The sequence below is a fragment of the Cololabis saira genome, chromosome 17 (genome assembly GCF_033807715.1).
Source record: "Cololabis saira isolate AMF1-May2022 chromosome 17, fColSai1.1, whole genome shotgun sequence".
Lineage (NCBI taxonomy): Eukaryota > Metazoa > Chordata > Actinopteri > Beloniformes > Belonidae > Cololabis > Cololabis saira.
In genome coordinates, this window is record NC_084603.1 from 41740258 (window position 1) to 41767486 (window position 27229).

Genomic DNA, 27229 nt, shown 5'->3' on the forward strand with positions numbered 1-27229 from the left:
TACAATAATTAGTCTTACTTAAAAAATGGTTAAGTAATGGTTATGAGCCACTCCTATACATTTATTAAGGTTTATGTCAGGTTACCGTTCATAAGGTCAGGTAAGCTACCTGATAACATACACAGCACCATTAGGAAATGATTACTTAAGACTCTAAATAGTTGTTTAATAATGCCCATCCAGTAAACATGTACACCATTAGTGAATGATTAGTAGATGTATTAGGTAGCTGTTACTTAATGCATATTCACTCCAAATAAACACCATTAGTAAATGATTACTAGGGACATTATTAACGTTTTACTTATGTATTACTTAATACTAAGTAATGCATACATAAGGATAAATAATTACATCATGTAACGTTTATTAATGCTTACTAATGTATTAATTAACTCTGAGCAGTAGGCATTAATTAACTGTTTATTAATGCATTAACTAATATGCTAATTAATGTTAAGTAATACATAATAATGGTTATTTAACTATTATTACACTGTTAATTAATGCTTAATAATGCATTAACTAACTGTTTGTTAATGCATTAACTAATATGCTAATTAATGTTAAGTAATACATAATAATGGTTATTTAACTATTATTAAACTGTTAATTAATGCTTAATAATGCATTAACTAACGTTAATTAAGGGACCCTTATTGTAAAGTGTTACCAAACATTTTTTTAAACCATTATTTATTTCACAAAATAAAGCCAAAAAGAATGATACCATGTGGGCAATCCTAAGTACCCCCTTAAGTAGTTCCCCCTTGCTTATGATCGTCATGAAGAGATCATCGGCTGGCATGTAGAAACCACATGTTCTGATGGGTTGCTGGTCTGAAACTCTCATTGAGTGTTAACACAATGCCAAGAGGGAAAGATCTTATCTGGGGTCAGAGAGATGCAGTTGTTTCTGCACAGAAATGCAGAAACAGTGACTACGTTTACATGCAGTCAAAATTCGGGTTATTGCTAATATTCCGGTTACTGAAACATTGGGAATATTCCGTTTACATGATAATTAATCATTTGGGATATCAAACCAGCGACGCATGGAGAAGGTGATGACGCAATTCCTGTCATTTCTGCTTCTTCTTCCTGTATCCAAATTCAAAACAAATGCTGCTTCGCGCAACTTTTCTTTCACCTTTTTTTAAATCTGGCTATCCCGGTACTTTCTACCGTCTACAAATGCAGAAATGTTCACATCCTTCATTACATTTATGAAGTGATTAGTCTCCTCCTGGTCTTGGTTTCTCCGTGTTTAGAAGAACTTCCTGGACTCAAAAGACCAGGATTCCTTGTGAACAGAACATGTGCAGAAAACAAATTCCTGTTCCGTTTGATGGGGATATTCTGTTTGGTGTTTACATGACCCAATATTCAGGTTTTAAAAGGAGTAACCCAGGGGTCATATTGGGGTTTTTATAAACCAGAATATGAGCAAATTCTGGTTATTCAAAGGGGTAATTGGTGTTTACATGGCCGTGCAAATTCAGGTTATTGCCAATATTCGGGTTTTAAAAGAGTTATTGATGCTGGAAACACAGTCAGTTAGAGCAGTGGTCTCAAACCCCCGGGCCGTGGGTCATTTGGTACCCGGCCGCACAGAGAGAAAAAATAATTTCTGTAGCATCCCCTGATGATGGTTGACTCTCACACTGATGCTTCACGATGTTTTTATTCCTTGGATGTACAATAAATACACTGCAAACACACTGTAAGAGCTATAAAGGAATACAATAAAATAGAGTTAGTCTTTCTACATTCATATAAGTTTAATTTAACTTAAATACAGACCGACGCAGCTGCTCGCTCGCTCGGTAATAACAACTACAGCCTGATTTATGGTTCCGCGTTGCACCTACGCAGAGCCTACGGCGTAGGGTGTGCGTCGCCGCGCAACCTACGCCGTAGGCTACGCCTTCGATTTAACGCGGAACCATAAATCAGGCCTACCGCTAACCACAATACATGAGTAACCATGACAGCCAAACTCAATATGTACATAAATACGGCATAACATTTGCAAAGAAAACAAATCCTTATCAGAAGGTGCTTTTTGTGTCAGTAAGGCTCCACTTTAGCATTCCCAAAACTAGTTTAGTCTTTCAGACACGCTTTCTACTGCCGTTAAACTTTTACCATTAAAGCAGCACTATGTAACTTTTCCACCTTAATCTAATATTTCCAGAGTCATTGTAATGGTACATCAACTTCCAACAGGTTTAATGAACCTCTGTCATGGTCTGAGGGGTCTGTATCTCCTTCACTGGCACTATGTAACTTTGAGGAGCATGGTAGGAACCCTTCCACACTAAAAAACTACACATTTTTACAGCTTTGACTGCTTTACGGCATACGTCACTTCCCCCTCCTTCCCGATTCGTAGTCCAGACCAAAGCTGTGCGGGGCGTGGAGCTCAGAGCTCAGCAGAAGCTGGTAACCCGTTGCTGTGTTGTGGCTGCAGCAGCTCCACATGACAGACGTGGGGAAAAGATCGCTAATGGTTTAACTTTTCACCACTTTCCTGCTCGGAGGAAGAACCACGGAGGCCGAGTATCTGGGATAACAGAGTAAAAGAGTGAAAGAGTCGTCGGCTCGGTTGGATCGCGGCTGTAACCAACCTTCCACACAGACACACGTGTCGGATCGGTTACTTCTCCAGCTAAACGCAGTTGCTGGCCAGCTCTCTGCGGTGCGATTAACCCCAATCTTCAGATAAAACTAATTTGTTGAGGAGAAAATATTAACTCTATTTGTAGCTGCAGAGGAAAAAAATTCACGAGGAAAACAAAAATATTGCTCACGCCTTGGAGCCTCTTCAGCATAATATAGCAGTCAAAAAAAAAGAGAAGTAAGAGTAATACAAAACATGTACTGTATGTTGTACTATTATACAAATTTATTGAAACACATGGCGAGTCAAACATTTACCAAAGCAGCTGCCAAACACTCCTAAACAAGACGTGGGTTGTGCATAACTGCGGCAGTAAATCCTCTTTGATAGGGATTTCATAGGAACCCAAACCGTTAATCATCATCATCATTATTTTCTCCATATACTGCTCCCTGGCTTCCTTGTTTAAGGTATCCCGGTAAATTACAGTTCCTTTCCAGCAGTTTAACATCTTTTTTTTGCGTTCCGTCTGTTCTATTGGTGAAACAGAAAAGTAGTTTTGAAAGTCCGTCCCGTCTTCTCTCATCAAAACAAATGCACGCGACGGGGACAGGATCTTTCCGGCAGAGAATTTCCGGCAGTACGCGCTGGTGTTCATGGGAAATGTAGTGTTCTTTCTGGTAAAGCACTACCGCTTTTGTCCAAAGGAGCCGCCAAACTCAACAAAAGCTGAAAGTTACGTTGTGCTGCTTTAAAGTCCGAAGCGCCAGATGTTTACAAGGTCTCGACGAGACGCCTTCAAAATAAAAGCACTAAATATCGGTCTCCTTAATAAATAAAATAAAAGCCTGGCTTTAAATAACGTTAATGAGACATAAAAACACATTTATAGAAATACTCATATTAAAGGTAATTTACAATTTCCATTATTTTATTCTATTTTTTCGAAAATGATGTTTTATTATTATTCATTATTATTATTACTATAGAGAAAATACCACAGTTTTTAATACTGATCTTGTCATTTTATTTAGTTTTTATCAACTACACCTTTAGATTGGGCCGTGATAATATTGTCAGACATTAAACCGGTCCGCGGTTCAGAAAAGGTTGGGGACCACTGAGTTAGAGGACCCGTATCGCCCAATTTGAAGTTTAGGGTTCCAGCCTGGGAAAGATTCTTTTTAAAAGTCAAAAATATTAAAGGCAGTCGCAAATCTTCTCCTTAGTGGAAATCCCTGCATATTTTCCTCAAGGTCAGACCCAGATTGCTATGCTTTTGCAGCAGAGAACTGTTTGGTAAAGCGTCTGCCGCAGTAAGTGCATCACTTATGTCAATAAAGCAGCCGATGACAAGTACATGTTTCTAGCTCATGTTTTTAGTCTTTGTTTCAGTTAAATGAGCACCCGGACCAAACTGCAAGTTTACTGCGCTAGATTCCCTGCAGACATTTAACATTCTTGGAAATACCTTGATATCATGTTTGTTTTCACTGCTGTGGAACATTCTGGTGCATTTAATAAAAATCAGATCTCGACCAAAATGATTGTATAAATGTAGAATTGTATCACAGAGATAAATGAGTCAGTGGTTTCTTGGAATCAAGCTTTGAGATAAAAAGAGTGCATCTGCATCATCGTCGTCGTCGTCGTCGTCATCATTATTACTATTTATACAATCTAATAGCATGTGATTCATTTTTTAATTTTCAATTTCAGAACATAAACCCCCGAGCAACAATGACAGGTAGAAACTCCCCTAGTGGGAGAAAAACCTTAAGCCAAACAGTGGCAAGAAAAACTCCCCTTTAGGAGGGAAGAAACCTGGACCAGGACCTGGATCATAAGGGGGTAGAAACCTGGATCATAAGGGGGGTAGAAACCTGGACCAGGACCTGGATCATAAGGGGGTAGAAACCTGGACCAGGACCTGGATCATAAGGAGAAACCTGGACCAGGACCTGGATCATAAGGAGAACCTCCTGCTGAAGACCAGACTGGACAGAACAGGAAAAGAGACAGACAGAGAGAATGAAGAACAGAGAAAGGAGAGACACAGATATAATTTAATGATAAGGCAAGGAAAGTTTATTTGTACAGCACAATTCAACACAAGGTCATTCAAAGTGCTTTACATCAACATTAAAAGCAGCAAGACATAATTAAACACTAAATAACAAATAAAATAAAATAAAATGATAAGAAAAGAGGTCAAATTATAACAAGCACAAGTTGTTTAAAAATAAGGGCAGTAGAGTTCAGCAGGTAAGTATTTAATTTAAGAGTAGCTTCAGTAAACATTAATGTTTTTATCCTAATTTAAAGGATCTACAGTTGCAGCAGACCTCAGGTCTACAGGAAGTTTGTTCCACCGGTGAGGAGCAGAATAACTGAACGCTGCTGAACCTTGCTTGGTTCTGGTTCTGGAACCACAACAAACCAGATCCAGATGAACCTCAGGGGTCTGGGAGCTTCATAGGAACTAACAGATCCAGATGAAGCTCAGGGGTCTGGGAGCTTCATAGGAACTAACAGATCCAGATGAACCTCAGGGGTCTGGGAGCTTCATAGGAACTAACAGATCCAGATGAACCTAAGGGGTCTGGGAGCTTCATAGGAACTAACAGATCAACCATGTATTTTGGTCCAAGACCATTCAGGTCTTTGTAGACCAACAGTAAGATTTTAAACTCTATCCTTTGACTCATTGGAAGCCAGTGTAGTGATTTCATGACTGGTGTAATATGGTCCAGTTTCCTGGTGTAATATGGTCCAGTTTCCTGGTGTAATATGGTCCAGTTTCCTGGTGTAATATGGTCCAGTTTCCTGGTGTAATGTGGTCCAGTTTCCTGGTGTAATATGGTCCAGTTTCCTGGTGTAATATGGTCCAGTTTCCTGGTGTAATATGGTCCAGTTTCCTGGTGTAATATGGTCCAGTTTCCTGGTGTAATATGGTCCAGTTTCCTGGTGTAATGTGGTCCAGTTTCCTGGTGTAATATGGTCCAGTTTCCTGGCGTAATATGGTCCAGTTTCCTGGTGTAATGTGGTCCAGTTTCCTGGTGTAATATGGTCCAGTTTCCTGGTGTAATGTGGTCCAGTTTCCTGGTGTAATATGGTCCAGTTTCCTGGTGTAATATGGTCCAGTTTCCTGGTGTAATATGGTCCAGTTTCCTGGTGTAATATGGTCCAGTTTCCTGGTGTAATGTGGTCCAGTTTCCTGGTGTAATGTGGTCCAGTTTCCTGGTGTAATGTGGTCCAGTTTCCTGGTGTAATATGGTCCAGTTTCCTGGTGTAATATGGTCCAGTTTCCTGGTGTAATATGATCCAGTTTCCTGGTGTAATATGGTCCAGTTTCCTGGTGTAATATGGTCCAGTTTCCTGGTGTAATGTGGTCCAGTTTCCTGGTGTAATATGGTCCAGATTCCTGGTGTAATGTGGTCCAGTTTCCTGGTGTAATATGGTCCAGTTTCCTGGTGTAATGTGGTCCAGTTTCCTGGTGTAATACGGTCCAGTTTCCTGGTGTAATGTGGTCCAGTTTCCTGGTGTAATATGGTCCAGTTTCCTGGTGTAATATGGTCCAGTTTCCGGGTGTAATATGGTCCAGTTTCCTGGTGTAATATGGTCCAGTTTCCTGGTGTAATATGGTCCAGTTTCCTGGTGTAATGTGGTCCAGTTTCCTGGTGTAATATGGTCCAGTTTCCTGGTGTAATGTGGTCCAGTTTCCTGGTGTAATGTGGTCCAGTTTCCTGGTGTAATATGGTCCAGTTTCCTGGTGTAATATGGTCCAGTTTCCTGGTGTAATGTGGTCCAGTTTCCTGGTGTAATATGGTCCAGTTTCCTGGTGTAATATGATCCAGTTTCCTGGTGTAATATGGTCCAGTTTCCTGGTGTAATATGGTCCAGTTTCCTGGTGTAATGTGGTCCAGTTTCCTGGTGTAATATGGTCCAGTTTCCTGGTGTAATATGGTCCAGTTTCCTGGTGTAATGTGGTCCAGTTTCCTGGTGTAATATGGTCCAGTTTCCTGGTGTAAGATGGTCCAGTTTCCTGGTGTAATGTGGTCCAGTTTCCTGGTGTAATATGGTCCAGTTTCCTGGTGTAATATGGTCCAGTTTCCTGGTGTAATGTGGTCCAGTTTCCTGGTGTAATATGGTCCAGTTTCCTGGTGTAATGTGATGTTTCCTGGTGTAATATGGTCCAGTTTCCTGGTGTAATATGGTCCAGTTTCCTGGTGTAATGTGGTCCAGTTTCCTGGTGTAATATGGTCCAGTTTCCTGGTGTAATATGGTCCAGTTTCCTGGTGTAATATGGTCCAGTTTCCTGGTGTAATATGGTCCAGTTTCCTGGTGTAATGTGGTCCAGTTTCCTGGTGTAATATGGTCCAGTTTCCTGGTGTAATATGGTCCAGTTTCCTGGTGTAATGTGGTCCAGTTTCCTGGTGTAATATGGTCCAGTTTCCTGGTGTAATATGGTCCAGTTTCCTGGTGTAATATGATCCAGTTTCCTGGTGTAATATGGTCCAGTTTCCTGGTGTAATATGGTCCAGTTTCCTGGTGTAATATGGTCCAGTTTCCTGGTGTAATGTGGTCCAGTTTCCTGGTGTAATATGGTCCAGTTTCCTGGTGTAATATGGTCCAGTTTCCTGGTGTAATGTGGTCCAGTTTCCTGGTGTAATGTGGTCCAGTTTCCTGGTGTAATATGGTCCAGTTTCCTGGTGTAATATGGTCCAGTTTCCTGGTGTAATGTGGTCCAGTTTCCTGGTGTAATATGGTCCAGTTTCCTGGTGTAATGTGGTCCAGTTTCCTGGTGTAATATGGTCCAGTTTCCTGGTGTAATATGGTCCAGTTTCCTGGTGTAATATGGTCCAGTTTCCTGGTGTAATATGGTCCAGTTTCCTGGTGTAATATGGTCCAGTTTCCTGGTGTAATGTGGTCCAGTTTCCTGGTGTAATATGGTCCAGTTTCCTGGCGTAATATGGTCCAGTTTCCTGGTGTAATGTGGTCCAGTTTCCTGGTGTAATATGGTCCAGTTTCCTGGTGTAATGTGGTCCAGTTTCCTGGTGTAATATGGTCCAGTTTCCTGGTGTAATATGGTCCAGTTTCCTGGTGTAATATGGTCCAGTTTCCTGGTGTAATATGGTCCAGTTTCCTGGTGTAATGTGGTCCAGTTTCCTGGTGTAATGTGGTCCAGTTTCCTGGTGTAATGTGGTCCAGTTTCCTGGTGTAATATGGTCCAGTTTCCTGGTGTAATATGGTCCAGTTTCCTGGTGTAATATGATCCAGTTTCCTGGTGTAATATGGTCCAGTTTCCTGGTGTAATATGGTCCAGTTTCCTGGTGTAATGTGGTCCAGTTTCCTGGTGTAATATGGTCCAGATTCCTGGTGTAATGTGGTCCAGTTTCCTGGTGTAATATGGTCCAGTTTCCTGGTGTAATGTGGTCCAGTTTCCTGGTGTAATACGGTCCAGTTTCCTGGTGTAATGTGGTCCAGTTTCCTGGTGTAATATGGTCCAGTTTCCTGGTGTAATATGGTCCAGTTTCCGGGTGTAATATGGTCCAGTTTCCTGGTGTAATATGGTCCAGTTTCCTGGTGTAATATGGTCCAGTTTCCTGGTGTAATGTGGTCCAGTTTCCTGGTGTAATATGGTCCAGTTTCCTGGTGTAATGTGGTCCAGTTTCCTGGTGTAATGTGGTCCAGTTTCCTGGTGTAATATGGTCCAGTTTCCTGGTGTAATATGGTCCAGTTTCCTGGTGTAATGTGGTCCAGTTTCCTGGTGTAATATGGTCCAGTTTCCTGGTGTAATATGATCCAGTTTCCTGGTGTAATATGGTCCAGTTTCCTGGTGTAATATGGTCCAGTTTCCTGGTGTAATGTGGTCCAGTTTCCTGGTGTAATATGGTCCAGTTTCCTGGTGTAATATGGTCCAGTTTCCTGGTGTAATGTGGTCCAGTTTCCTGGTGTAATATGGTCCAGTTTCCTGGTGTAAGATGGTCCAGTTTCCTGGTGTAATGTGGTCCAGTTTCCTGGTGTAATATGGTCCAGTTTCCTGGTGTAATATGGTCCAGTTTCCTGGTGTAATGTGGTCCAGTTTCCTGGTGTAATATGGTCCAGTTTCCTGGTGTAATGTGATGTTTCCTGGTGTAATATGGTCCAGTTTCCTGGTGTAATATGGTCCAGTTTCCTGGTGTAATGTGGTCCAGTTTCCTGGTGTAATATGGTCCAGTTTCCTGGTGTAATATGGTCCAGTTTCCTGGTGTAATATGGTCCAGTTTCCTGGTGTAATATGGTCCAGTTTCCTGGTGTAATGTGGTCCAGTTTCCTGGTGTAATATGGTCCAGTTTCCTGGTGTAATATGGTCCAGTTTCCTGGTGTAATGTGGTCCAGTTTCCTGGTGTAATATGGTCCAGTTTCCTGGTGTAATATGGTCCAGTTTCCTGGTGTAATATGATCCAGTTTCCTGGTGTAATATGGTCCAGTTTCCTGGTGTAATATGGTCCAGTTTCCTGGTGTAATATGGTCCAGTTTCCTGGTGTAATGTGGTCCAGTTTCCTGGTGTAATATGGTCCAGTTTCCTGGTGTAATATGGTCCAGTTTCCTGGTGTAATGTGGTCCAGTTTCCTGGTGTAATGTGGTCCAGTTTCCTGGTGTAATATGGTCCAGTTTCCTGGTGTAATATGGTCCAGTTTCCTGGTGTAATGTGATGTTTCCTGGTGTAATATGGTCCAGTTTCCTGGTGTAATGTGATGTTTCCTGGTGTAATATGGTCCAGTTTCCTGGTGTAATGTGGTCCAGTTTCCTGGTGTAATATGGTCCAGTTTCCTGGTGTAATGTGGTCCGGTTTCCTGGTGTAATGTGGTCCAGTTTCCTGGTGTAATATGGTCCAGTTTCCTGGTGTAATATGGTCCAGTTTCCTGGTGTAATGTGGTCCAGTTTCCTGGTGTAATATGGTCCAGTTTCCTGGTGTAATATGGTCCAGTTTCCTGGTGTAATGTGGTCCAGTTTCCTGGTGTAATATGGTCCAGTTTCCTGGTGTAATATGGTCCAGTTTCCTGGTGTAATATGGTCCAGTTTCCTGGTGTAATATGGTCCAGTTTCCTGGTGTAATGTGGTCCAGTTTCCTGGTGTAATGTGGTCCAGTTTCCTGGTGTAATATGGTCCAGTTTCCTGGTGTAATATGGTCCAGTTTCCTGGTGTAATGTGGTCCAGTTTCCTGGTGTAATGTGGTCCAGTTTCCTGGTGTAATGTGGTCCAGTTTCCTGGTGTAATGTGGTCCAGTTTCCTGGTGTAATGTGGTCCAGTTTCCTGGTGTAATGTGGTCCAGTTTCCTGGTGTAATGTGGTCCAGTTTCCTGGTGTAATGTGGTCCAGTTTCCTGGTGTAATGTGGTCCAGTTTCCTGGTGTAATATGGTCCAGTTTCCTGGTGTAATATGGTCCAGTTTCCTGGTGTAATGTGGTCCAGTTTCCTGGTGTAATGTGGTCCAGTTTCCTGGTGTAATGTGGTCCAGTTTCCTGGTGTAATATGGTCCAGTTTCCTGGTGTAATGTGGTCCAGTTTCCTGGTGTAATATGGTCCAGTTTCCTGGTGTAATATGGTCCAGTTTCCTGGTGTAATATGGTCCAGTTTCCTGGTGTAATGTGGTCCAGTTTCCTGGTGTAATGTGGTCCAGTTTCCTGGTGTAATATGGTCCAGTTTCCTGGTGTAATGTGGTCCAGTTTCCTGGTGTAATGTGGTCCAGTTTCCTGGTGTAATGTGGTCCAGTTTCCTGGTGTAATGTGGTCCAGTTTCCTGGTGTAATGTGGTCCAGTTTCCTGGTGTAATGTGGTCCAGTTTCCTGGTGTAATGTGGTCCAGTTTCCTGGTGTAATATGGTCCAGTTTCCTGGTGTAATGTGGTCCAGTTTCCTGGTGTAATATGGTCCAGTTTCCTGGTGTAATATGGTCCAGTTTCCTGGTGTAATATGATCCAGTTTCCTGGTGTAATATGGTCCAGTTTCCTGGTGTAATATGGTCCAGTTTCCTGGTGTAATGTGGTCCAGTTTCCTGGTGTAATATGGTCCAGTTTCCTGGTGTAATATGGTCCAGTTTCCTGGTGTAATATGGTCCAGTTTCCTGGTGTAATATGGTCCAGTTTCCTGGTGTAATATGGTCCAGTTTCCTGGTGTAATATGGTCCAGTTTCCTGGTGTAATATGGTCCAGTTTCCTGGTGTAATGTGGTCCAGTTTCCTGGTGTAATATGGTCCAGTTTCCTGGTGTAATGTGGTCCAGTTTCCTGGTGTAATGTGGTCCAGTTTCCTGGTGTAATGTGGTCCAGTTTCCTGGTGTAATGTGGTCCAGTTTCCTGGTGTAATGTGGTCCAGTTTCCTGGTGTAATGTGGTCCAGTTTCCTGGTGTAATGTGGTCCAGTTTCCTGGTGTAATGTGGTCCAGTTTCCTGGTGTAATATGGTCCAGTTTCCTGGTGTAATATGGTCCAGTTTCCTGGTGTAATGTGATGTTTCCTGGTGTAATGTGGTCCAGTTTCCTGGTGTAATGTGGTCCAGTTTCCTGGTGTAATATGGTCCAGTTTCCTGGTGTAATATGGTCCAGTTTCCTGGTGTAATGTGATGTTTCCTGGTGTAATATGGTCCAGTTTCCTGGTGTAATGTGATGTTTCCTGGTGTAATATGGTCCAGTTTCCTGGTGTAATGTGGTCCAGTTTCCTGGTGTAATATGGTCCAGTTTCCTGGTGTAATGTGGTCCGGTTTCCTGGTGTAATGTGGTCCAGTTTCCTGGTGTAATATGGTCCAGTTTCCTGGTGTAATATGGTCCAGTTTCCTGGTGTAATATGGTCCAGTTTCCTGGTGTAATATGGTCCAGTTTCCTGGTGTAATATGGTCCAGTTTCCTGGTGTAATATGGTCCAGTTTCCTGGTGTAATGTGGTCCAGTTTCCTGGTGTAATGTGGTCCAGTTTCCTGGTGTAATGTGGTCCAGTTTCCTGGTGTAATGTGGTCCAGTTTCCTGGTGTAATGTGGTCCAGTTTCCTGGTGTAATGTGGTCCAGTTTCCTGGTGTAATATGGTCCAGTTTCCTGGTGTAATGTGGTCCAGTTTCCTGGTGTAATATGGTCCAGTTTCCTGGTGTAATATGGTCCAGTTTCCTGGTGTAATATGGTCCAGTTTCCTGGTGTAATGTGGTCCAGTTTCCTGGTGTAATATGGTCCAGTTTCCTGGTGTAATGTGGTCCAGTTTCCTGGTGTAATGTGGTCCAGTTTCCTGGTGTAATATGGTCCAGTTTCCTGGTGTAATGTGGTCCAGTTTCCTGGTGTAATGTGGTCCAGTTTCCTGGTGTAATGTGGTCCAGTTTCCTGGTGTAATGTGGTCCAGTTTCCTGGTGTAATATGGTCCAGTTTCCTGGTGTAATGTGGTCCAGTTTCCTGGTGTAATGTGGTCCAGTTTCCTGGTGTAATGTGGTCCAGTTTCCTGGTGTAATATGGTCCAGTTTCCTGGTGTAATATGGTCCAGTTTCCTGGTGTAATATGATCCAGTTTCCTGGTGTAATGTGGTCCAGTTTCCTGGTGTAATATGGTCCAGTTTCCTGGTGTAATATGGTCCAGTTTCCTGGTGTAATGTGGTCCAGTTTCCTGGTGTAATGTGGTCCAGTTTCCTGGTGTAATGTGGTCCAGTTTCCTGGTGTAATGTGGTCCAGTTTCCTGGTGTAATGTGGTCCAGTTTCCTGGTGTAATGTGGTCCAGTTTCCTGGTGTAATGTGGTCCAGTTTCCTGGTGTAATATGGTCCAGTTTCCTGGTGTAATGTGGTCCAGTTTCCTGGTGTAATATGGTCCAGTTTCCTGGTGTAATATGGTCCAGTTTCCTGGTGTAATATGGTCCAGTTTCCTGGTGTAATGTGGTCCAGTTTCCTGGTGTAATATGGTCCAGTTTCCTGGTGTAATGTGGTCCAGTTTCCTGGTGTAATGTGGTCCAGTTTCCTGGTGTAATATGGTCCAGTTTCCTGGTGTAATGTGGTCCAGTTTCCTGGTGTAATGTGGTCCAGTTTCCTGGTGTAATGTGGTCCAGTTTCCTGGTGTAATGTGGTCCAGTTTCCTGGTGTAATGTGGTCCAGTTTCCTGGTGTAATATGGTCCAGTTTCCTGGTGTAATATGGTCCAGTTTCCTGGTGTAATGTGGTCCAGTTTCCTGGTGTAATATGGTCCAGTTTCCTGGTGTAATACGGTCCAGTTTCCTGGTGTGATATGGTCCAGTTTCCTGGTGTAATACGGTCCAGTTTCCTGGTGTAATGTGGTCCAGTTTCCTGGTGTAATGTGGTCCAGTTTCCTGGTGTAATATGGTCCAGTTTCCTGGTGTAATATGGTCCAGTTTCCTGGTGTAATGTGGTCCAGTTTCCTGGTGTAATACGATCCAGTTTCCTGGTGTAATATGGTCCAGTTTCCTGGTGTAATGTGGTCCAGTTTCCTGGTGTAATGTGGTCCAGTTTCCTGGTGTAATATGGTCCAGTTTCCTGGTGTAATGTGGTCCAGTTTCCTGGTGTTTGTAAGGACTCTGGCGGCAGCGTTGTGGATCAGCTGCAGCTGCCTGATTGATTTCTTGTTACGGCCTTTAAAGATGCTATTTATAACTCTGCCTTATTATAAGAATACCAAGCACACCATTTCGTAACTTTCGGTGCTCAGTATATACCGACATTGCTTTTAAATTGGTGTTCAACTGAGCCTTAATGCTTTATACTCATGAACATGTTTTACAAATACAACATTTTTCTACTACAGTTTTCTATTCTTTGGCTGCCCAAAAATCCCAGCCCACCTCCCCTTCATTATGACGACACTGAGTCACCATGAATGAAAGCCACTTAAAAGGCCTTCGCCAAACAAACACAAACATGAAAATCACAGTACGTTTACGTGCAGCAAAGAGATGGGATTTCTGATCGTATCAGATAACGACATGCAGAAGACCGGATCACCTGTCTGAGTTTACATGCTGTTCAGAGATCGGATAAATGTCCAGAGCATGGCTGACTCCGTCACGCTAGGTGGCGCTGTAACCATGGTAACCATTTCAACAAAGACCCACCTCCGGTTGACCTCCACTTAACAACAACAAGAAAAGATGTCGTACGACGACCTGGTCGGATTTGTTGTTCCCAGTTTGTTCCCTTTGCTGCCACTAACCTTGCAAGAGGCGCAAAAGGCACAATAACCCTTTTTTAAAATGATTATATTATAAAATGGGAAATTTACGGGAAAATACTAATACGGGAGGACGGCGGGAAAGAGGGGTAAACTACGGTAGTTTCCCAGCCAAAACGGGAGACTTGAGTGGAAACAAGTCACAAGTTTTCTACTGGACAATTGTGTCGTTATTAGGGAAAGAGGACTGGACTGGAGACACAAGTTAGGAGGGCCAGCCAGGTTCTTTCCTCTCTTTTATTGTTCAACTGTTGCACTCTAGGGGCCTGATTTACTAAGATCCTAAATAAAGAGTACTAAATTGCGTGTGCACTGAAAAAGTTTGCACGTGCTGTTGTTGTGTGTTTTGCGGGTGATCAACTAAGAATGCTCGCGCAATTGATAACAGGTGCAAACCGCAGTATTTAAATGAGGTGTTGCGTGTCTTACGGTTTGCGCCATGGAGAGTCTGGATCAGAGTCGGCGGCAGAACAGATCTAATTGGGGGGCACATAATAACCAGCGGGGGGGCACAAACTGCCGTTCAAGAACGCAATATGATGTAAATGCTTAATATGAGTTTGCCATCAACGATCACAGCAAACCAGTTTCAATTACACAACATACTGCAAAATCTCTTTTTAATAAACACACACACACACACACACAAGTGTATTGTGCACCCAAACTGCAAAAAAACAAAAAACAACGACGTACAGGCCACGTCTCTCCCTCCCTCCCTCGCCCTCTCCATCTCTCTCTCATACAACGCATACACATAAAAATGTGAACGGTGAATCTCCAAATTTAATTTGACGAAATTAGACAGACCCAAACATTCCACATTTGCGTATTAATAAACGCCAAGGCTGGCGCCATGAAGTCAATTAAATGCATGTGTCACCTTTAGAAGAGTTGCACATCTTAATTTTCCTATTTCACCATAGATCACACTTTGGGAAGCCTTCTTTATATTTTAGCGTTATTTCCGCGTAGATAAGAGTGAGTTTGATGCTCCTTAACAAGTTTTGTCCGCGGATCGACATCAACCCAGCTCCCCCAACCCCTTGCTCCCTGATTGGCTGATTTATGGTTCCGCGTCACACCAACGCAGAAACGACAGCGTAGGGTACGCGGCGACGCACACTGCGCGCGACCCTACGCCGTCGATTTAACGCGGAACCATAATTCAGGCGAAGCTGCAGTCTCTGCGCTGATCCTGACACAGCGGGTCGGAGCGGATTTGGTCATGATGTTTAACCTGTGTTTTGTGATTAATAAGCACGGGTTTTAACTAAATGTAATTTACGAAGGATGATTTCACGTTCAATAAGATAAGTGATCAATAAAATACAAAGTTTGGCACAAAGGCTTGGCCTGCTTGTGGGCGAGTGGAGGGGGGCACAATAAAAGAAGGTGGCAAGATATAAGGCGGAGAACTAAAGAAAAAGTGGCCTTTAATAAAACTTGTGCAACCATTTTTAAAATAGCATGCAGCAGAATAAAGACTCTCTCTCTGCGTATTCTTTGATTTTGGCCATGTCGCCTCCTTGCCACAATAACAGCAGCCATCGGTGCGTAATGCTGGGCAGATTAGCACCTTCCTTTCCAACGTATTAAATACAGACGCAATCACAATCCCCGCAAAAACTTTCAGGCTTGGTAAATCTCATTGCGTGTGGTAAATGAACCTATTTGCATTTTCCCCTCCCAGTATTTAGCGCTTTCTGGCGGGTACGCCCCATTTTGATTATTCATCAGGGCAAAAGTACTAAATGAATAGCGTGTGCTATTTTGCGCATTTGAGAGGCGCAGTCCTCTTTGCACGCTGTTAGTAGATCAGCTTGCACATTGGTTTGCGGGTGATGTCAAGTTTGCACACGTTTTTACGCACGCAAACCTTTAGTAAATCATGCCCTAGGTGTTTTGGAAATAAAAAATAAATAAATAGTGGAAGTGATATATATATAATAATAATAATGACTTGGATGTATATAGCGCCCTTCAAGGCACCCAGAGCGCTTTACAGAGATCATTATTCATTCATACCCATCCTCACTGGTGGTGGTAGCTACATTTGTAGCCACAGCTGCCCTGAGGCAGACTGACAGAAGCGTGGCTGCCATATCGCGCCAAACGGCCCCTCCGACCACCACCAACATTCATACACATTCATACACATTCACACGGGGCAAGCTGGGTAAGGTGTCTTGCCCAAGGACACTACGACAGCAAACTGGGACAGAGCGGGATTTGAACTGCCGACCTTCCGATCATTGGACGACCCGCTCTACCACCTGAGTTATATATATATATATATATATATATATATATATATATATATATATATATATATATATATATATATATATATATATATATATATATATATATATATATATATATATATATATATATATATATATATATATATATATATATATTGTCCTTTACTGAATTAAATGGTTGCTAATCAATAATTCCGCCAATTAATTAGCCTGCCTGAGTTTCACCTGCCCCTGAGTTGTAAAAAACAATCAGGGGGGATGGTGGATTTTATCATATGGGGACAGATAATTTGTGCTGATTACAAATAATATAATATATTACAAATAATAGCAGTGACCAAAACAGCTGCAGAAATACTGCAGGAATGACATAGCAGCAACAAATGTCATAAGGTGTGGGGGCCTTTCTTAGAACACTTCACCAATTTTCAGACCAATGGCACCATCCCTTAAATCCCCTTAATATTAACATTATTATGGTTTCCTTCTTTAAATACATTATTTAGTGTATGTTTGGAGATAAGTTTGCTTCCCTTCATATGTATTTTCTGCTGCTCACTTCATTATTCGCCTTGAACTGAAACCTGACTTCCAGGTACTGTTTTTTATTGCTCCAGGAATGATGTACCATCTACTGTTATACAGTATTTATCTCTGATGTGCAGCCTGGCTTGTTGGGATATGTGGGGGTGGGAGGGCTAGAATGGGGGCTAGAATGCCTGAGCGTTTCACAGTTCTGCCATGTCTCTGTATGTGCATCTATTTTTGTGGGAAAAATCAATAAAAATGTGTTTGAGAAAAAAAATATCTCATTTTAGTAAAAAAATCTCATTACACGTAAAACAAGACTCATCACTGGCAAACAAAAAAACAATTTTCACCTGTTTCAAGTAGATTTTCACTTGAAATAAGTAGAAAAATCACAGACGCCTCCCGATGTCTGTGATTTCCCGGGCCTCCCGCTGTCACTTGAACGCGCCGTTCCTATGGCAACAGACTACACGGGCACTGCAGTGATTGAATATTGGCGAACTACAAACAATGTCTCATACAAGGTTTTCCAGCCGCTTTTCCATCGAAGAACGGGATTTACAGCAAGCAAGAGCCGATGCTGCAGAGTTTCTACGAGTGAAAGGAGTGCAGGAGGGAATAGGGACAGCTCTGAACGAGCTGGTCGTCCAGCGGCCCGGAGACGTTCACGGGTTCCTGGTAAACTCCCCCTCCTCCTGCCCGCGTCTGCGCCGCTGTATCAGCGTCCTGTCACTTCAATATACATTTATGACTAGTCCTGGAAATGTTGTGAACCTGCAGTAAGGTGGATGCATTTTTATCAAGGACCTAATCTATTAAGGCTCGTCCAAATATTTATTATCTTGAAAGGTTTATGAATTCCGAAGCTGAACTCATGACACAGTCAGTTATTAACTCATCAACGTCTTGTAAAAATACTTTATCATTTAAAATCCATCTAATCCATTTATTAGTTTGATGATAAAAGTTCAACCTGGTTTAAGAGGTAAGTCTTTTAATGATGTCACATTCATTTATTTATTTAAACAATGCACATTTACAAGCAAACATTCAATTATCAGTTTACTTTTGATAAATAATTGAGGAAAAACCGACAAACTATGATGCCAGAGATCGTTGGTTTTTGTCAATTAAAACAAAACAACAAAAAATGATGTCTGTAAAAAGCAAGAATATGCAGTTCCTCAAGTGTCCACTAGAGGCTGGCTCCAAAAGTGAATCCATTACCACGTCATGTCCCCACTGGACCAGCCCCCTTACTGCACTGAGTGGCAAAACATCAGCAACTAGTGGAGAAGACGGGATAACAGCTGATTATCAGCTTAAATTAGCGTCAGTTGGACTTGACAGTGACCCGTACAGTTACCAAGAACCAGTGGTCCATGGACATTAATATTTGGTACAGTTACCAAGAACCAGTGGTCCATGACATTAATATTTGGTACAGTTACCCCAAGAACCAGTGGTCCATGGACATTAATATTTGGTACAGTTACCCCAAGAACCAGTGGTCCATGGACATTAATATTTGGTACAGTTACCAAGAACCAGTGGTTCATGGACATTAATATTTGGTACAGTTACCAAGAACCAGTGGTCCATGGACATTAATATTTGGTACAGTTACCAAGAACCAGTGGTCCATGGACATTAATATTTGGTACAGTTACCAAGAACCAGTGGTCCATGGACATTAATATTTGGTACAGTTACCAAGAACCAGTGGTCCATGACATTAATATTTGGTACAGTTACCCCAAGAACCAGTGGTCCATGGACATTAATATTTGGTACAGTTACCCCAAGAACCAGTGGTCCATGGACATTAATATTTGGTACAGTTACCCCAAGAACCAGTGGTCCATGGACATTAATATTTGGTACAGTTACCAAGAACCAGTGGTCCATGGACATTAATATTTGGTACAGTTACCAAGAACCAGTGGTCCATGGACATTAATATTTGGTACAGTTACCAAGAACCAGTGGTCCATGGACATTAATATTTGGTACAGTTACCAAGAACCAGTGGTCCATGGACATTAATATTTGGTACAGTTACCAAGAACCAGTGGTCCATGGACATTAATATTTGGCCACAAATCCAGTTTCCTGATATTTATTTGTACTTAATTTCTACGCCGGGGAAATACACGAAGCAAAGCTTGAAGGCTTACAAAAGTCTTTGACTCTTGGTCTGACTTCAAGGCAGGATTTGTTGTAGAAATTAAAGTGATGAGGACACGGAACTTTATGATTTGACCGTTTAACGTTAGCTACCCAAAAATCCTACATTACCTGATACAAAATGGGAACCACAAATCCACGTTTTGGTGCCTGGAATCCAGTGGTTTCTAAGAATTGCAGTGATTTTACCAACTTGGTATTAACTATTAATATACAGGACTGTCTCAGAAAATTAGAATATTGTGATAAAGTTCTTTATTTTCTGTAATGCAATTAAAAAAACAAAAATGTCATACATTCTGGATTCATTACAAATCAACTGAAATATTGCAAGCCTTTTATTATTTTAATATTGCTGATTATGGTTTACAGTTTAAGATTAAGATTCCCAGAATATTCTAATTTTTTGAGATAGGATATTTGAGTTTTCTTAAGCTGTAATGCATAATCAGCAATATTAAAATAATAAAAGGCTTGCAATATTTCAGTTGATTTGTAATGAATCCAGAATGTATGACATTTTTGTTTTTGTAAATGAATTACAGAAAATCACAATATTCTAATTTTCTGAGACAGTCCTGTATATACAGACAAAAAAAGTTGGACTTGTTTTACAGCGTCACTTGTGACGGAGATGGAAGAAAGCCGTTCTGGAGACATGTTTGGGGTGTGAAATAAAGTAGTTCAAAGACGACAACACGATTCCTCCCAGTAGTGCTGGAAGGGAAAATAATCCCATCAAGAGCATTTGAATTTTTAGAAAAGGGATCTCTTAATTTCACTCTCTAAATGTGTAAGGAGAAGAAAACTGGTCCATTTGGAGGAGCAACTGTGGTACTGGTGACATTGACATCCCAACTGTCTCCCAGGCAGATTACTTTAGCAGGCTCTCTGAGCCGGCGAGGATCAGCAGGATCTGCGGGAGGGAGCTCTACGATGCCAGCGCTCAACCCTACATCCAGGCTCAGGTCTTCTGTGTCGTCTGCAACAAAGAAAAGGTAGAAACCCTTTTAACATCCTGTTTAGTAACAGACACAGTGTTCATCTGTACAGTTATCAGTTTAGAGTTTAGAGTTTTATTTGGATCCCCATCAGCTACAGCAAAACTGCAGCTATTCTTCCTGAATACAATACGTCTGACACATAATACACAGGACATTACAACTAAAATTAAAACCAAATCTAAAGAGGTAGCATATAAAAGAAGATGCTGCTGCATATCCTGGTTTAGACTCATGTACAGGAATCTGTCAATGTGTCACAATATTGTCTTTGGTATAATTTTAAAGGAGACCTTTTAAGCATTCATTCAAGCTAAGATGTGAATCTTTCTGACCAACATAGAGGTTACTGCAGCTCTTTAAACTATAAAAAACACACATTTTTACATCATTTTCACCTAAATGATGAAGATCTTTTAGCCCTGTGTCATCTAGGAACAACAGAGACACAAAATACAAAGACTGGAATACTCACAGGACCATAAGGATTCAGGAAATGTATAATATACCCCTACTATATCATTGTTACAGGTCATTGTGAACCTTAAAGGGATTGTGACATGAAAAACAAATTTTTCTTGATTTTTTGTGTTTTGTTGGGTGTCTTGACATCAATTACACCCAAAAAACAACAAACTTTTAACATTCAGTGTATTCTGTTTTCTGGGATTTTCCGCATAACTATGCAAAAACGGCTCACCTGGTTTGGTGGCGGATCGTTACGTAACGGCCCGCTAAATCACCGCCCCCTCCACCCAGCTCCCTGCCTCCTCTCCTCTCCAGTGCACCATAAAGGCTGATTTATGGTTCCGCGTTACACCGACGCAGAACCTACGGCGTAAGGTTACGCGGCGACGCGCACCGTACGCTGAACCCTACGGCGGGGGCTCTGCGTCGATTTAACGCGGAACCATAAATCAGGCTTAACACGGAGCTGTTTAGAGCCTCTTTTGTTCTAATCACCGGAGGAAAACTGCTAAGAAGACCCGCGGCCACTGACTGGACTTAAGATAAGGGGACAGTGCTGCTTGCATGCCTTTATTTTTATGATTGTTTGCTCTGGTTCTCTCTGCTGCTTTTCCGTGCATGCTTCGTCGCTCCCGGCTTAACTCTCCGACGCCGCTGTGAGCGTATGGCTGGGCTGGAGGAGGTTTGGAGGAGGAGCGGCGCAATGATTGACAGGAAAGGGGTAAAAGGAAGCGTTTTTCACGGGGCAAAAAAACACTGTAATAAAAAGCCAGGAATAGAGTTCTAGAGTGAAGTTTTTCTTGTTACACTCTTTTAGACACATTTGAGGGATGTTGGCCAAGACTTTTAATAGTGTTAAAAGCATGTTAAAAATGATGTCACAATACCTTTAAACTAGAAGAGCATCATTAGGCTCCTATGAAACTATAACAGCCACAAACGGGTCTTTATCTGCAAATACACGATATAAAGGACATAACAATGAGATAAGGAACCAGCTTAGTTTAATAAACAACATTAGAGACACAAAATACAAAAAAATAAAAATACAAAAACTGGAATACTCACAGGACCATAAGGATTCAGGAAATGTATAATACACCCAATTTAGAATCATCAATGAACCTGAAGGGGGTGGTAACTTCATGATCTGATAACTCTGATCCAGCTGCCACTCAGGAAGGTTTTCATACCAAAACATCATCTATAGACATGGATCTTTTCAAAAATCATAAGTAAGTTTGGTCACCCTGAGTGGTGCTGATATCTGGTCTGGAACATGGAGTACACACTGAGGTCACAGAAGACGCCCCGGTGGGACACGCCTGTCAGGGCCGGCCGCCTCACAGCCGTCTATCAGTGCTGGCAGTTACAGCTGTGATCTCACACTGGAACAGAAAACAGAAATGAAGATCCCTGAAGACCAGAACTGAACTTTTATGTGGCATGAGGAGTTTCAGCATTAAAATATACAGTATGTTGCAGAGCAGAGAAGCTAACGGAGAAGTTTGAGTTATGAGTCAGTCTGGTTTAAAAGGAGATTTCCTTATAGGGTGTCATGGCAGGAGAACCTGAGCAAGTAAGCAAGTGACCCCCACCCAAAAAACTAAAATCCAAAACAAAACAGTATCATTTTTAGAATTTACAGCTGATTTATGATGCGCAGTTATTTATGTATTAATGTATTTATTTTTGGCTGACATGCTGAGTTTGATTTTATTTCTCTCCTCCTTACAGTAAGATCTAACAATTCAAAAATAACAAATCATGCAATCATGCTTACATTTGATTGACATAAATAATCATTTATAAAATCAATTTGAAAATTAAAGTTATTTAATGGGGCATATTATGTTTTCTTGTGGGATTTCTGACATATTGAACTATATATAATTAATCCTTCGGAGTTAAGCTCAGTGCAGAGCAAAAGCAATGATGCTACCCCAAATGAATAAAGGAAAGAAATAAAGGGAAGCGTGACATGTTTAAAAACACAATGATGCCTGCAGATCTTTATTCTCGTAATATTATGACTTTATTCTCGTAATATTACGACTTTATTCTCGTAATATTACGGCTTTATTCCTGTAATATTAGGCTATGACTTTATTCTCGTAAATTTACGACTTTATTCTCGTAATTTTACGACTTTATTCTCGTAATTTTACGACTTTATTCTCTTAATTTTACGACTTTATTCTCGTAATTTTACGACTTTATCCTCTTAATTTTACGACTTTATTCTCTTAATATTACGACTTTATTCTCTTAATATTACGACTTTATTCTCGCAACATTAGGCTATGACTTTATTCTCGTAATTTTACGACTTTATTCTTGTAATTTTACGACTTTATTCTCGTAATTTTACGACTTTATTCTCGTAATTTTACGACTTTATTCTCGTAATTTTACGACTTTACTCTCTTAATTTTACGACTTTATTCTCGTAATTTTACGACTTTATCCTCTTAATTTTACGACTTTATTCTCTTAATATTACGACTTTATTCTCTGCAACATTAGGCTATGACTTTATTCTCGTAATTTTACGACTTTATTCTTGTAATTTTACGACTTTATTCTCGTAATTTTACGACTTTATTCTCGTAATTTCCAATTTTTTTTTTGTCTTATTTTGGCCCTAATACTCTGTCGTACATTTCCAAGTGAACACACACAGCTGTGCTGGAAAAGAGCGTATTGTAAAGGTAACGTGTGATGACAGGAAGGTGCAGTGTGTGACATGGCGGAGGTTGCAGACATTTAATGGATGAGGAGAAATGAGTGGGAGACAGCAGATATGAACTCATGTCCTCCTCCAGGACTGAGTCTGTCTGCAGGTAAAACACAGAGGAGCAGCTGCAACATATGCAGTTAATCCCAGCCTGAATGCCAGCTTTATTTGAGGGAAAATGCTCAGCTGAGTATGTTTCAGCAAATCTGGGGTCTGGATATGTACGGAAGAGTATTAGGGCCATGCAGGAGAGAAAATATTTGAGAGGGGAAGATTTTTTTTTATTGTGCACTTCAAGAAAAAAGTCGAAATGTTGAGAAAAAAGTCGAAATGTCGAGATTAATGTTGAAGCACAATTTCGAGAAAAATGTCGAAATGTTGAGAAAAAAGTCAAAATTTCGTGAATAAAGTTGAAATGTTGAGAAAAAAGGCGAAATTTTGACTTTATTCTTGAAATTGTATTTCAACTTTTTTCTTGACATTTGGACTTTTTTCTCGAAGTGCACAATAAAAAAAAATCTTCCCTTCTCAAATATTTTTTCTCCTGCCTGGCCCTAATACTCTTCCGTAGGATATGTTTTTGGAGAACAAGATATTTAAGCCACGTTTCCACATAGTGGTATTTACAAAAACTGATATTTCCCCCTCTACGTTTTGAAAAATACCATCATTTACACAAACTCACATAAACCTGTTAAGGTGCTATGAGCAGCCAAACCTACAGGGGGCAGTGTAACGAGAAGATAAAGTCATGCTAGCCAATCAGAATCCTGGAAAAAAACATCAACAAATGGCACGTGGCCGAACACATTGTAACCACAGGTGTTACTCATGACGCTGGTGACGTTTCTGTCTCATAATGTGACGTTCTGAAGCCTAAATGTCCGTTTCTCTCCGTTTACAAGCAAACGTGAAGACGGAGGTTTTAAAAATCTCCACTTTGGCTGGAGTTTTCAGAACTGATGGTTTTTTGTGACTTTGAGCTTCGTTTTCGTGTAAACAAACGGCCAAAACGCATGAAAACACCACCGTTTTTGCTCCGTGGAAACGGGGCATAAAAATAGTGAGACCTCTTCAAGTTAAGTGTGTCATTCAAAACAAAGACGTGCATGCTGTGACTAAAAGCTTGTTCACTTTTTGAAGGTATTTTGTTTGAGGCTACATAATATATGAAATATTCAGAATTAGATATCAAAATGCATAATGTTAATATTGCAAAAACTAAAAATTAAAAAATATTGCAATACATATAGGCCTGCTATTTTCCATGGGCATTCATACTCTGAATGTAAATAATAAATCTGGCCAATCACAGGGAACCTAACTCCCAGACATGTCAGTTTTGACCTTCATTTACATGAAGATTGTTGTTGCTGCAGAGCACATTTATTTGATTTCAGTAGACATACATTTCATTTTTTGTGTGTGTTTGCAGGTTGTTTACTGTCAGGGAAGAATTTTACCTGAAAAACAGAGAGCCATTAACACCATATACTGAATTGTTGGTTTATATCATGCATCATATCATCATTGCAACTTTCAACAATGATATTGCATATTCCACATTTTATCCATATCTTGCAACCCTGATTTTCTTCCATCTCTTGGTGTTCAGAGTTCCTCAGCTGCTGTTTCCCGCTGCCTGACACCTACAGACACTTGGGTGGACGGGAACGCTGATAGTCAGGAGAGGTCTGATGATGTGTTGACTGCCGAAAGGTGGATCAATGAACCTCTGAATGACATGCTGAGGGACCAAAACCCATGTGACCAATCCCAAATCGACCGGATACTCAGGTAACGGTGATTCTTTTCAATTTGTCATGGAAACCCAGATAGCAAAATAAGTGAATCAACACAGAAATATGGTTAGGCAGAAACATTGCATACATGTTGAAGCTATGTGGAAGCCGAGCGGAATGTCACATCCACTCCAGCTCCTTACCTGCCTCACTCACCTGCCAGTTCTGCCTCCTCATGTCACTAATGGCACTTTTCCACTAGTACCTACTCAGCCCGACTCCACTCGCCTTGCCCTCGATTCTTTTTAATACCCAGATCAGAAGTAGGAGGTTGGAGAGAAGCTGCTGTGATGTATTTGATTGTGTGATCTAAATGAAGAAGACAACACTAAAGATGTAGAACCTGGAGGAGATGATAGATGTGCTGCTGGGTCTGTGGCTTGTGTTCCATATCAAGTTAAAAAATGAGAGAGAGAGAAGCTTCAAGCGGCAACGCTTTTTTTAAAATTTTGTTTGTCTCTGCGCTGCTGAAAAGTCAGCTGGAGCCGTGAGCAGCTATGAAGAGACAGAGCTCCTGGTAGATCTGGTCGTTCCTTATCGCCCGTCTAGATCCCTTTTTAATTCTCTCCTCAGCACCAGGTTTATGAACATCTGACCCTCAGAGTTGGATCATGAAAAAGACTTTTGCTGCCGTTGCCTGTTGAATAAAATGAACAAGAAGCCGTGAGAGTCTCTTTCTCTGATTTCCTCCTCCTGACTCAGACGTCTGACTCCAACCCCCCGACCAATCGGTGGCCTGTAGTGTGATGATGTCAAATACAGCCGACTCAGCAGCTTAGAACCTCAGTAGATACAGAAAAGTATCTACTCGGCACGTTAGACCCCTGGTGGAGAAGAACCAAACCGACGCGAGGCGAGTCGTGCTGAGTAGGTGCTAGTGGAAAAGCACCATAGAGTTTCTCCCGCCTTCCAAACCTGCTCCACATCTGGAATCAGCCCTGGGCTTCTACTTCAGCACTCCACTCCCAGCCAGTGGCTGCCAGATTGTTCTTGTGTCATGGCTGACTTTCAGCGTTTCCCCCCGGACTGTTCTATTGCCGCCTGTCTCTATCCTGGTTATCACCTCAGCCTCTGTACACAACCATTCATTTTTATTTATTTTTTAAAGACTTTTTGTGGCTCTAGTGGCCCTTTATTGAAGTTGCAGACAGGAAGGGGCCCATTTCTGTACATAAATATAGACAAATCTACACATTCACCCAATAGTTCATTTGTATTGCACCTCGTGGTCCGCAAAATACATTAATTCAATGAGGATGCAGTTTGCTGCATATTGGCCTCTCAGAGTGGGCCATGTAGTGGTTAATGCATCATATCACTATGATGCGCTGAGCTCATCCTACCAGTTGCCATCAGCATTTTCTGCGTCGACACGACAGAGAAACGTGATGAGACTTTGTTTCATTGAAGAAGTGGAGGCTGGAAACAGCAGAAACTACTGTTATAGATGGCGCAGCTCCATTTCTAGGATGTATGCTATGTTGCACATTTGTAGACTAGACCAGGACAATCTCACCAGTAACTAGAGACACATCCACATTAACCTGATTCCTTATTAAGATATTAAAGCTCATGCTGGAGTTATGCCTGCCATCCACACTCGACAAACACATTTGACCCTGAAAACAGAAAAAAATTACAGAGGCGTATTGCATTCACTTGAGAAAAAAAAATATCTGCTCTGTTTTTCTGAATTAACGAGATTATTATCTCAGAATTCTGAGAAAAGTTTTAATGAAAAAAAAAAAAAACCCCTACGTCTGAACAACCGCAAAGTCCTGAGACCAGACACTCACAAAGGGGAGATGCATGCACTCAGTCTGTTGTAATGTCATTCATTCCCTCGTGTTGTCCTTTTTAGAGCCTTGATCGTGGAACAGAATGCATCAAAGTTTTTTTGTACTCCTGTTGGAGCCTCTTCACCAGGTCCTAACCTTTTCCTGGTAAAATAATGAAAAAGATCCTGGATTTTGATTGGCTGTTTTCTGATTGGGCAGCGATTTCTTCATGGCTCGCGTCCTGGAGGAGAATGATGTGCAGAACAAGGAGAAGCAGGAAGTGATGGAAGTGATGACTCCTTCACCACCTCCTAAACCGGCTGGACCAGACAAGCAGAGAAATAAGAAAGGTAGAGGATCATGGGTAATCATGCAACAGTTCAACCATATGATTGGTTTTATTTCCTAGATTTTACATGTTACTATTCCAAGTTGCTAACTAGAAAAGGCTGCATTTCAATTCTGGGATGCTGAATGAGAGCTGAACTGACGGGTAAAAATTTGAAGAAAACGGAAAGATGTAGCGAAGACATTTGAAAACTCTTAAGATAATGGAACAAGAGAAAGATGAGTTGAAGAGAGGAGGGCATGAAAAGAGGAATATTTGCTGAAGAGAAAAAGATGGGCTTAAGACAGGAAAATGAGCTAAAGATAGAG

General features: G+C 41.4%; 1 protein-coding gene across 1 annotated transcript in view; it reads left to right on the plus strand.

The window, feature by feature from the left end:
• Positions 1–17075: 17075 nt before the first annotated feature.
• eno4 (enolase 4) overlaps positions 17076–27229 on the plus strand; it is a 37290-nt gene continuing 27136 nt past the window's right edge. The window contains exons 1-4 of the mRNA XM_061745177.1: positions 17076–17277; positions 19656–19784; positions 24608–24789; positions 26792–26922. Of these exons, the coding sequence (XP_061601161.1) occupies positions 17110–17277; positions 19656–19784; positions 24608–24789; positions 26792–26922 (610 nt within the window). The 5' untranslated portion in view covers positions 17076–17109. The remainder of the gene's footprint in view (positions 17278–19655; positions 19785–24607; positions 24790–26791; positions 26923–27229) is intronic.